The 13,352-nt window shown below is 44.6% G+C and overlaps 1 protein-coding gene across 2 annotated transcripts in view; it reads right to left on the bottom strand.

The window, feature by feature from the left end:
* Nucleotides 1–13,352, bottom strand: part of SND1 (staphylococcal nuclease and tudor domain containing 1) — a 2,043,911-nt gene that overhangs the window by 97,565 nt on the left and 1,932,994 nt on the right. For both annotated transcript variants that reach the window (XM_085653683.1, XM_085653684.1), the window contains exons 21-22: nt 12,928–13,041; nt 1,449–1,652 (exon numbers count right to left, since the gene is read on the bottom strand). In XM_085653683.1, the coding sequence (XP_085509809.1) occupies nt 1,449–1,652; nt 12,928–13,041 (318 nt within the window). The remainder of the gene's footprint in view (nt 1–1,448; nt 1,653–12,927; nt 13,042–13,352) is intronic.

Below are 13,352 nucleotides of genomic sequence, written 5' to 3'. Positions count from 1 at the left end.
GTAAGGAGCTTAGAAATGACTAAATTGTACAACTTTTAAGTAAAAAGATAGTCCATTTGGGCTTACATTTGCAAAGCAGCTCTTCCCACGAATGTAAACGTGCTTGTTGAAACTATTTTTTAAGACATTTGATGTCAGTGCGCAAAGGCTGCGGGGGAGTGGTTAAATCGCACTCCAGGGGCACCCTGGAAGGGATTGCGCCAGCATGCAGCGAGTTTGAAGGCGGGTCCAATCGGGCACGCCGCCATTATGGCGGTCTCGCCGGGCCCCGCACTCAGGGGAGGGCTAGGAGCGCCGCGCACATCAGTGACGTTGTGCCCTGTCTTCCCTGGTTTAACATCTGCCATCACAATTGGTCAGCTGAGCGTGAACCGGAAGCACTTCAAGTGCTTCCGATTCACGCGTCAATACGATATCGGGCAAGCTGGTCGGAACTGGCTTGCCTGCCGTGAAGCCTTAAAAGGCTGGGGAGCCAGACGAACAGTCTCTGTTCACCGCTCCCCAGCTTTGCCAACAGTCGCGCAGGAATCAGGCCTCAGGCTGAGGCCCCAACGAGTTTGTTTCACCCGCCCACCATCCCCTAAGGCAGATGTTATGGTTTAATAAGTATGTTTTTTCCATTTACAGGAGGAGTAATGTAAATTGATAGGATGATTTGATGTTAATTTCTTAATGCTTGTAGTAAATTAATTACGTTTTTCAAATGAACAGCTAATTTTAAATGTACCAATTTAGTCGTATTTTGTATGTGTTTTGCCTTGGTCAGGCGGTAAGGTCATGATTGGTGAGCATAGTTTTCGGTCCTCAGCAGGCACCACCATTGTAAAATGGCGACGCCCGAGGGGGAGACAGAGGGTCTCTCATGGAACTCCAGGGACAAGGTCAAGCCGGTAAGGAGGTGTGGACCTAGCAGGATAAGGATCTGGGAACGCCAGTCATTGACCTCGCCGTAGGCTCTAACAGGGATACGCAGAAAGTTAATATCTTCATCACTAGATTATGATAGGATTGGCTCTGTATTAGAAACATGTTACGGTTAGCCAAATGACACCATGTACCTATCAATGTATTGGACTTCCTGAGTAATGTACATAATGTAAATAAAATGTTTAAGATTTTATGTAATAAAATACGTCCGGGGTTACTACGACCCCTAATCCAAACATTTGTGGTGTTTGCATTGTTGTGCCTTGGGTGAAGTGGGGGCCGGTGAAACTTCCCGGGGAGTGGGGAGGGTCCCTCTTTTTCACCAAGATTGTTGTTCTAGGAAGGGTAGGGGGTATTAGGCAGTACCAGACCATATTGCTCAGGCCTTGGTAAGACACCATGGATAAACTAGCGCCAGTAAGTACACGCAGAAGCTATAGGGTAGAAAAGTTGGTACACTGAAGCATACTTTTTATCTATGCACCTCTGTGCAGGTGACATGCAAGAAGAGTTCCACATACCACTTTCTGAAACTGCTTCTCTTTCCGCACATCCACCATCACCAGGCCTTCCTTCACCAGGCCCAGGCCCACATCATCCTTGGAGTCCATATACTGGAGGGTGACGAGGGGACAGCCCACCCCAGAGTATTCCACGTTCAGCAGGCACTGTGTGTTCTGGATGTCTCGTACCAGGCTGTCCACCGCGTCTGCCCGTGCGTCGTCCTGCAGGAGGTGAAATCACAGGGAGTGAAAAGGACAGCCAATGCATACTGAAAGGTAAGTGAGCATGTCATACAGTAAAGAAACACTATCACAAGGTGACAGTAAAAAAACACACAAGAAACGTTCCAAGTAACCTATATAGTCTGCTGTTACACAGCTTACAAAAATAGGTAGGAGATTACCCATAAAGATGAAGGAAAACATATTTGTATCCTCCGACCATATAAAGGAAAACAAAATTACACTTTTCATTTCGGTAAGGCTGCTCTGAAAATATCATTAAGAGATTAAGGACAGAAAAAAAACATGGATGGATGTTGAGGTCGGGTGTAACAGACTCCGACGCAGTACCAAAGCTCAGATACCCAGCAGCATTGGAGAGGCACAGCGGGATGGCAACCCTCACACCTTCATGAAGTAGTTGTTATATTACCTAAAATCGGCCACTTGCGATTATTGCATGCACGACGGCTTGCTTTTACATTGATAAAGGTGCTCGGGATTGCACCTGATTCAGTGTTTTTGCCACCAACTCACCTTTTCATTTAGAGTCGGACAATCTTTATCACTGCATTGGAGACGCTTATTTACACCGGTACGTATCTTTCGGATTATTTTCACAACGTTTTACCCTAAAAATTCTTGTGCACCCTATTTTCTAATTTTAAACTTTGTGCACCTTGTCTTTCGCCACACTCTCTTCACATGGTAGTACCCTTAGAAACTGCATACTTTCAAATCATCATGGAGTTGATAAGCGCTTGATTTTGGTTTATTATAATTTATTTCAGACCATTTCCCTGATGAAGGGACCTTTCCCGAAATGCATTGGGAATACAGTAATGTCGAAGTTTAATTGTTAAAAAGAAACAATTGCATTAAATGATGACATCTAATTCACATGTGATGGACAACATTTGTGAGTTGAAAAAAAGTCAATAAATAGACAGAAACCAACAAAATATTTGGATAAATACACTTTTTTGTATCTAAAACTAGAGGGCCTTGAACCCCAAAGAGTGCAACGAGGGGACACTGGGTGAGACTCACCCGGTGCTTTTCTACACCTCCCAGATATAGACACCGTACTGAAAGGAGTATGCAAAATGAAGCAGGAACGAACCTGCCACACAGCAAGGATATCCCCAGGAAGGATATTCCATGAGCCTGCAAGGTAACAAGGACGTCAGCAAAGAGAAAATGCCAAACACAGGCTCCATATGAAAGAAGAGGAATGAAAAATAGTTTGCAGTGCGGGAAGGCTAGGAAGGGTGTAAGGAATAGGAGGCTAGATTCTGTCTCTAACAGAAACATCATTACCGAAGGTAAGTAACTAGACATCTAGCTGCAGATTCCTTACTTTAGAATCAGATACCCAAGCCATACCATCATTGCAAGAGGGTCTGCGAACTGAGACTACAAAGAATGCACAAGGAGCATGTTAGTCAGAAGACAAGAGACTGGGTTGGGGAGGGCTAGCGGGGCACTGAGGAAATGTCACACTTCGTCATAGAAGCCCAGTGCATATCTTAATCAGTGACAAAAAGTCCTGCATTTGGGACCAGATGCCGAAAAATGATACACCGGAAACCATCGGAGCAGAATACTGGTAAACCTGCCACAGAAAAGCCAAAAGAAATGCAACCGGAGAAACCAGATGTTACGACCCCGCAGCATCTGACCCAGGTATATAATGTGACAACTGAAACAACCTCCTGGTAGACAAGATAACACCCACAGTGTGAAGAGAAATTACCCATGGCAAGAGGAAAATGCCAGTAATGGACTCGACACAGTCCGTGATCGTAGAGCAAACCTAGAGCACTAAATAGGCCATGTGGATCACAGAACCTCTGAAAAGCCACTGGGCAACCTTCTAATATCGCAGAGTAATCATGCTAGCGAAGTTAAAAAAACACAACAACCATCTGCACGAAGCAGCCAAAAACAGAAGAAACCGCTATTTACAACGGAAATGCTCTAGCAAAAGCCATTGTGATTTACACACACACATATATATGTGATCAAGGCTACAAGCTAGTTGAAACGCGTAAGGAAGGACTTTGTTTTACAAACCTGTGTTTGCCAAGATGTTCTGGAAATAAAGCGCTTGTGACTGCAAGGAATCCGGTGTGCGGCGCTCTTCTGTTTCTGGGGAGTGTTCGAGGGAGAGAGGTTGTTTGGATTTGAATGAGGAACTCCGTCCCGAAGTGCGGAGGCCGCCCTGGAAGTGGACTGGCTTTTGACGGAGACATGTTGTTGGATATATATATATAAATCGTCATAGAGTAGAATTTTATTAAGATACGCATAAGGGTATCTAGACATACACTCCTATCCCTCTGGGAAGAAGAGCGTAAGAGCGTGCTTACACCACCCCAAGAGAGAGACAGAAAACAACCCCAATGTCCGCCACGGAAGTAGGTTGGTTCATGGAACCACAATAAAACAAGGTAACAAAATAAAGAAAAAAGGGTCAACCGAAGGGGACCCTTATAGCACAATATAGTGCTGGACCTCAAGTGCAGCTGTACTTGACCTCAACTACTGAAAATAGAAGCATCCATAGATGACATCATAAAAATTCTCCAGACCGCAGTCGGAAAGAAGACGGATTACGTAGCAAGAAATCCGTTAGGAGAGAACTGGCAGACATGTGATATACAAGACAGCCAATACAGCAATAGAAACATGTCACACAGACAAGATGAGGACTCCAACGATTAAAGCAAGCCCAACTATCTGCCAGTATATGCAAGAAGGAAAAAAAGGTGACAGTCACCAGAGGGACAATGACCTGAAGGAGAGTAAGAAGCTGCAGCAACAAGTGGCAAGAACCATAAGACTAACAATTCTACGGCTGACAGACATTGGATCTGAACACCATCATAGCCAGAAAAAGCCCTTACTAGATGAACAAGCGCTCCCGAAAAAAAGGAACCAAGAATAGCCACGCGGAACGTTATACTACTCCAAAGGCGAGAAAGACAAAAGATGCAAACGCCTGATGGGGCAATGGATGAGTGACCACCATAGCCAGAAAGAACGCCCAATAGAGAAAATAACACAAGGCAAAAAGAGTAATGCAGAGCGTTACAGCACTCCAAATGCCAAAAGAGCATGAAAATCTAGTGTAAGGTTACAGCACAGCCATGTGGCAACCATAGAAAAGGAAACCCAGAACACAAAGTAGGAGTTTCCCTGTGCATAACTTGAAGCCCCAGAAGCAGGGAGGGTCACCAGGGCCCTGATAGACGGCAGTTATACGTGCCACCCAAAGGAGGCAACGTGCAATCTACCAGCAGTCTCACTGAAGGAGTGACGGCTGGGCAGTGTCACTGTGCAAGAAAAACACAGAAGAAAATGTGTGTGAGCCAACGCATTAAGGAGTTGGGCCATTATACACATACATACACTAGGATATATATCTATAAATAGCAGCCTGACGATAGCTATGCACGTAACACATTAAGGTATGGTCAAATATACATTTAGGGTAGAGAACCTCATCAGGCCATATGGGCAGAAAAAGGCCACTACCCACCACAGGTACGACTACAATCGTATGGGAAGAGTGTGAGAAAACAACATAGAGACATCACACCGGGAAAGCCCACAGCGCTAAAACACGAAGACATATACAATATGTCAAGTGAAGGATAGATATCCACAAGATACAATTACAAATAATATCCATAGCATATACATCTGAAGAAGCAGAGTATACATATATACAGCTAGCATACGCAAGTTGAATAACCTGTCTTCCTATGTAGGGAATAGACATATACAACATATATATGAACATAAACAAACGCTGGACGAAAGCGTACTAGAGATACCCTACTAGGGTTTAGGATACACCATGAAGGCTCAACAGGATGCAAGGAAACCTTATTGAAGAAAGCAGCTGTATCTGCTGCAGACAACTTGGGAGAAAGGAAACAACTGCACTAATCGTGCCCTACCACTTGAAACCCTCAAGTGGAAGAAAGAGGAACTATTTTATAGGAGTGCCGGGTAAATAGTGCTGGTGGCACCTAACAAAAACAAGTGGAAGTCAGATCTGTAGAATACCTCTCTGAGGTTGAATTCAAAACAAAATTATGAACCTATTAGGTCAATTTATCAGGTCGGTTAGCTTTGAACCGATGCAGGGCTGAATTAGCCTGCTCTCCAAAGAGATAGATACCATCAAATGGCATAATTTGAAGAGAGTCTTTGACAGGCTTCGAAAATCCCAACTGTCGCAGCCACACATGCCTGAGTAGCACCACAGTCTGAGCCATACTTCTACCGACAGAATCTGTAGTGTCCATACCACACCTAACATCCAATTTTGCAGCTTCCTGGCCATCCTGCACTATTTGGCGGAGTTCCTGTCTAGCTTCCTCCGACACAGAGGGCAAGCGCTGTGTGACAGAGTCCCCTAGAATGTGAGACATTTGACGTAAAACGCAGGCAGTATTTAAAGATCGCAAGGCCGCACTGGCAGAGAAGAGACTCAGACCACAATTATCCAACCACCTGCAGTCCTTGCCAGGGGAGCCATCGGAAGGACAGAAGGGTCTGCCGACGCAGTAGCAGTTTGCATCACCAATCGTTCAGTGGTGGGAAGGCGTAAGAGGCAGGGAGGATCTCCTGCGGCAGGTCGTTCCCTGTGGCCCACTACCCATGACAGGTTGTGCCTAAGTCCCCAACAGTATGTCGAAGAGGGACTCGTAGGGGAGTAAAGGGATAACTTCCGGCTCATCTTGACGGAGAACCTGCATCAGGGGATCCATAGTTAGTTGATCAGAAGGGGATTGGCAATGCAAAATCGCAGCTGCTCTTCTCAGAACCTCTAACAAAGAGAAACTATCCTCCATTGCAATGCCCGGAGAAGAGAGCAAGTCTGAGGCTGCGGACGACTGCAGGCCGCTAGCAACCCCCCCAAAAGATCAGTCAGCCAGTTTTCTTCCAAGGGTGGTGGGGCAAGAGAGTTTACCCTACATCCTCCTCTCCGCCTGCCGAACCCCAGTAGAGAATCTACAATGAGCGGTGTCGCACTAGACCCCGACTGGCGCCACCGCGGCCTCTATGTCGGAAATGGCAATGGGGTCCGCAATGAGCGGCGCCACTGACGTCGCAGGCTGAAGAGGCACCAACGCCAAAGGTGTGAACCCTGGAGGGCTGTGCACTGGCGCCATGTTGAATCTACTAATGGATACTCCGCTATATGGACTCCGCTGACGTCACATCTAGAGACAACGTCGCTGCAGAGTCGCTCAGCACCCTCTGCCGTGGTGCAGACATTGTCAGGGAAAAAAGTTTCCGAATCCAGTCTGGTGCATGGGGGAAGAGTCTAAAGTAGGGAATATGCGGCTAGATGTCTCTATCTGATTTTGTATTTCTTTTATATCAATGTTAGGCCTGTGAAGACTCACAAACTTTCATTTCTCATGACTAGCATAGGAAACCAGTTTGATGTTTCAAATCATATTAGGTGACTTAATGTGAACTGGGACATTTGATGGTGGTGTGATGTTACTCCACTGGACTTTGCTAAAGCACTTATAAAAGAAGAAACCCCAAATAGGCAACACCATTGATTTTTGCTTCTCAACGTCCGCCATTCAGATTTTGCCTACTTGGGATCTGGATGCTATGCTGATCGATCTTTTCTTTTGGACTGTTGCAGATGCTACCATTGGTAGCTGATGGATTGAGACATTTGCTGAACCATTTCTATTTTCAAAATCCTATTTTAATTTAAACTTTTAGTTAATAAACTCGCCCTGAATGGACTTTAAATCTGAACGTTGCTTAGTAGGGCCTGAGCGGTTACAAATTCAAAGCATCCTTCTGCAAAAGGGCAGTGGGACTTTGTACTCTGAATTTAATAACCATCCTCTAAAGATCTGCCAAAATACTTGGCGCTTTAATGCAAGCTCCAATTTTCTTGACTGAATTCCTTAAGAAACTCCTCATTCTGATGGCTTTTAATTTCCTAATACAATAACCAAATCAATCTAAATTTGTCTGAGTCGATTATGGAGTCCTGTTTATTTTTCCATTTTGATTGCGATTAGTGTTTAAATGCGTGGTAGAGCATATCAGTGAGCCCTGTCAGAACATCAGGTTTTACTTCTTTTGGTTTGCAATCGCTGAACTCTTGGTTTGCATAATTCTCACTCGAATTAAGTTCTTTAGGAGGGTGGGTCTTCAGTAGCTATTCTTCACTTTTACGGCATGGTCTTGAGAGGGGTCCATCTACATCGGATTTCAAACCTATAAGTTGGCTGTCAATTAACGGTCCTCATTGCACATCCAACATGGAGTTTGATCACCCTAATTTCCACCCCTTCTATCGGCGGAGGAAGATTAATCAGAGGATCATTTCCTAATCGCAAAGGGCCCAGTACGATCAGAAGGGTAAGGAGAGTAATCTTACAACTGAATTGTAACACTGCTTCACGCTGCAACAAATGTAAGAACCAGAAAAATGCTGAAGGCTCAACAGATAATCTACAAAACAGCACATATCACACCATGACTTCAAGAGCTGGCAGGGTACTTGCAGCAACCAACAGTGTTCAGAGCTCCCACTATAGGTAGACATGGTGGACAACAAGCGATGACCCGAGAAAGTTAGCCGGGGAAGAGACCTGGAGGTACTGACAAACATTTCATAGATGCGAGGAGGTTAGGACTCCAAAGATAAAAGGAAAAATAAGAAAAAAATAACAGCTGAACAGACTGAGCAAAGATTGAAAAAACTCCAGAAGTAAGAAAACAAACTGAAATGTACATTCGCCCTGTTTGCACACCAAACATTTATTGGCTGTAGAAATAAGCTCTGACAAGCCAGCGAACCATTTGGCGGTTTGTGTAGAGAAAAAGCTTTTCTCAAGTTTTGTTAATAAGCACAAAGAGATGTAGTAAGAGAACAGCAGTGCATGTGTTCCTCTAACATAGGAGAGTCTAGCATGGGCAGCACCACTGTAGACTTGCACACACGCAAACGTTCGCGCAAAACGCAGGTTAGTCAACAGCATCAATGCAAGATTTCCTCTCTCAATAAGCAGGTGCAATAAGACTACCTACAATACAACCTTTCTGTTTTCTATCAGACTAACTGGCAGCAGCACTCTGAGCTACCTTGTATGAGTGTGCAGCTTTGCTAGTACAGCCAGGGCAAGTACATCAGGAGATCGAGTGTCCCTTTAACCCAGCCTAGGCAGAAGCAGTGCAAGCAGATCACATACAGCACAGACGACCGAAGTGGAAGCTTTCTTTACAAAGAGGACAGGCACAGCCCAAGCCTTTGCTTTTATCCTCCCCATTTTCCAGGTCTTCTCTCACATGTGCAGTGACAGAGCACCTTTTATCTCTCACTGCCCGATATCTTTTCCACCTCGCTAACAATGTAGAGGCTGAAAATACTCTAGTGTTACTCCGACATAAACGGCCCTCTTCTCTCACTGTTGCCTCCCTTGTGGTTCCCAAGGAGCTCACTGCTGGAATAGGATTCGGTATGCAACCAATTACAGGGTGCTCAAGGCAGGCTTGGTCACTGGCACTTCTTGGCCAGTGGGAGGAGGGCATCTTGCCCGAAACAGTCCGTCCCAATCAAAAATATTAATAGGAGACATTGGTCCTTATGCAAATTTGTACAGCCACCACATTAACCAACAGCCTTTTTGTAACATTCTTTGTACACATGTATCGGGCCAGATGATGGGCAGGGAGTTGCGGGGTGCATCAAGGGCAGCAAGTCCTCATGTTTCTTGGTAACTGATGTCAAGATGAACGGCAATTGAAGCACTCTTTTGCGGGAAGTGGCCAGGCAACAGTGATGCGGTTTCAAGCCTCCGGACCTTGTTCCCTCTTCTTCAAAACAGCACATCATGGAGGCGCCATTGGATGCTACACATCAAAGGGGGGAAATTTAGCCTCTGCCACGTGGCTCGGAGACAGTACCATATCTCGTTCAAGACTAAAGTTTTCGCTGCAAAGCAGTCAGTCGAAAAGTACTAGAGTGAAATTCTGGAAGCTCTTTAAACACAGTACTCCTCCAATACCAAAGAAGGATGGGGGCCGCAAGCCAGAGAACAATACAGAAATCTAAGCTGTAATCACACGTGCTATCCAAGTACTTGCTGATAAAACGTGTTGCTAGGAAACTGGTTATAGTAGAGATGAAGAAAATACAACCTACTGCTAAGTTCATAGAAATATTGATTCAAGGCGATTAGTCACGCAGATAAACAGAAAAGTATGAAATATAAAGACAGACAATCCAATATTATTGTCTAACAATTTCACAAAGGCACCAACTGTATAGGGTGCAACCAGGCTTTTAAATACAATCTTTAATTATTCGTAAGTAATTTCATCTACATTTTAAGTTCTACGAATTCAACCAAAACATTAGCAAGGCGTAGCATAAAATGCAAAGATAGCCCGAGTCAATGTCGTAGTCTAACACAGGATTTATAAAACTTCTTCATCTAACCGCAAGTTATATGCAAGGTAAAAATGGCTCACTAAAGCAGTAGTGCGTCACCACACCACTGCCAATGATCACTGGGTTAATGCTTATGACATCACCGCTTCCAGGGTGGAGGACGAGAGCAGCGAACATGCACAAAGAAAACACCAAATGCAGGAACTAGAAAATATACCTGCCATTAGCCTTAGGCCTTACTAAAACAGAACCGTGTTCTAAAAATTACAAATGAAGTTCGCTACGTTTATGGCACGCGGGTGAAAGCATAGCTTCGAGATGCTCATCTCGTTTTAATGAAAACTCACTGTGTCCTATTCAAGTGACCACCACCAACAAACTCTGAAAATAACAACTGGATCACAACAAGCAGCACCCTTAGCCTGGCACCTGGAGCGGGGCAGAGGGAGAAACGGGCAGTCAAGTCCACACTCCTAAATATTTCTGGACCTGCTTTGAGCAATTCTCAAACGAGCCCACGGGAGGACCTGCTCTCTCCTTCAATTTAATTCTTAAACATTGTTTTCGCTGTCCAAACTCCATTACCCTGCTAATGCTAAGGGATTATCATCATAAACTGTATGCCCACCCCACCTACACTAAACATTGATAAAGTACAACAAGATGAAGGGCAGACTGTGGTGTAACAAGACAAAGAGCCCCCAAATCTACCTTTATAATCTGAAACACTCACATCATAAGCAGCAAGAAGCTGAAGAGATCAGGTTACCAGGAGAGCCCCGCTGCAGGTTCGAAATGGCTGGAAAGAATGGCATCCATCCTTGACAACCCAGCAAAGCCTCTCCCTCTCAAAGTCTGGAAACAACCTGCCGCGAGGAATCAGCAGCTGCCCATCTGCAGAAAGCCAGCGACACTAGATGGAGCAACACACCCCATCTCTAGACTGGACAACACATCCCCTCAATTCACAGCATATGGTCTCTGCTCAATAGGCGCTGGAGGTAGAGGTTCAGGGAGGGGGTGCTGCAGATCCCACAAAATAACAATGCACAAGTTCAGAAGGTGTCAATAAAAATGCTTTTAAACGTTGTTTTTTTCTTGTCACATGCAGTGGGGGTTCAAGACCGAGGTCAAATGTCAGGCTATGCCGTCTGTAAATTGCTGCTTATTGTTTTGATGTGGGGACTGGTGTTTAATTTTCTTTGACTGCAAAGTGAGAAGATTTTGTAAAGTAAGCTATGTGACAATCTCGCCTGGGTATCAAGAGTGTGGAAGGAAAGGCTGTAGGAAGTCAATTTCTTTTAACACAGAATCGAAATGCCTGTAATTAAAATGTACAAATTATTCAAAATATGTCAGCAGCTGTGAAAGAACAAATAAAGGACTTTTTTTTGTAATTCTGAAGTATGATTGAAACAAAGATTTTATTATGATCAAAACCAAGGCAAGTGAATTGGTGATGCGCAAATAATTAATATTCATGAAAAACAATTAACCATTGTTTGTGTGCTATATAGATAAATCAGTAAAACTGCAAATGTAGTGACCATTTAATGGAAAATGTGCAGTCTGTAAACGACTGTGCCCAACCACACCATGCTTTAGTAATATATGTGCGCAAAAATATACCACTGGCTAACTACCACACACTTGCCACTAACCTGCTGACTGGGTGTGACACATTTGCTACACTTTTTCTTAGGGTCTCTTGGATTTTTCATAATTCCTATAATTTCAGTGATGTGACATTGATGGCAGCACCCCCACTCTGGAAACTGTTCCAGCTTCACTGTTCTGCTCCTCCCTTTCCAGCCGTGCCACACCCCCCCCCACCCCCCCCCCCCATGATTTTAACACTGCTACTTAAAATCACAGACATTCATGGGCATTCCCTTCCCAGAGGATTCAGTCTCGCGCAATCAGCAAATTCTAGCCTTCTTGTTTCCATCTCACTCGAGTATTCACCATCACTAAACCACTGTACAGTTATTGCAAGTGTAACAAAGAACTTTGAGGTGCCCAAAGGTAAAATGTTTGAAGCTATATATCTTTTGAAAAAATGGACAGAGACAGCTTAGTTAGTGACTGCTCACAGCATTAGTGTATACATTCAAAGATAATTCATCATCTTCGAACGGTCTAGCCCCACCATGTACGTTCACCTCTGGTATCCACATGCAAGTTTGACACAGACCAGACCAGACCAGCCCACTCCTCCCCTCTCTTTATATGAAAGCACCCCTGTGGGAAGTTCATGCTCACCCAACCCCAGCCCTACCTGCATGTTTCTAGCCCCAACCTCCAACCAAAGCTAGCAGGTGGCACCCATTGCGAGCTTCTACCACCCGGGCAATAGCTATCTTTGTCCCACTTCTGAAAATCTATTTACTCATTCGAACTCCAGCACTATCCATATCCACTGCACCACCAGCATCATCCATTCTTCGACAACTATTCTTCCCTCAAAATTCCCCCAATCCCATTAACCACACGTGCATGCAACCATGCTCCAGTTTAATTTCCATCCTGGGTCAAGATGCAACTTTGGCAGACTTGACTGAACTCATCAAAACTCAGAAACAAATGTGAACAAATTATTAAACTATGGATTCATGGTCAATGAAGGCCTCTTGCAGGCTAAATATACACCTTTGTGGAACATCTCATACTCTGGAATGGAGAATCTGAATTCACACAATTTTGCTTAACATGCTTGGGTGAGAATGATATTGCACAGGCTTCAAAGAGACGACCTTGGTCACCATGAACGAGTGGTTCACGCAAGAAACAGTTCATTGCTCATACCACCAGCACTGGTATACTTACATCTTGTGGGATCTGGATGAAAGCGAACGAATACTCAATGGCCTGTGCCGGTAGGGCCCGCGTGCTGAAGGTTGGAGATAGAGTGCCCAGCCGTGTTGAGGAAAGACTCTCTCTCTGCAGGGAAAAAGACCAAGAAGCTCTTGTAAAGGTCTCACAAACACGGATCACAAGGAAAGGTTAAACATGCTTCAGAGGAAGAAATGCTCAGGAGATCATCTCCTGCAGCTGCTACCCTTCCAAGAATATGCCCAGGCACAGCTGTATCTACAAACAACAAATACTAGACCACAAGAGGCGCACTTGGCACACTGAGAACCTGGCTGGAAACTTCTCCCCACAGAACAGCTCTTTTTTTTATTTCAGCTGACACTTCACGTTGAAAGCATTTGATGAGAACGGATAAAATTTGTGGAATGAGCAGATTG

The sequence above is a fragment of the Triturus cristatus genome, chromosome 4_1 (genome assembly GCF_964204655.1).
Source record: "Triturus cristatus chromosome 4_1, aTriCri1.1, whole genome shotgun sequence".
Lineage (NCBI taxonomy): Eukaryota > Metazoa > Chordata > Amphibia > Caudata > Salamandridae > Triturus > Triturus cristatus.
Note: the sequence above shows the minus strand (reverse complement) of the source record. Positions and strands in the feature narration are given on the sequence as shown.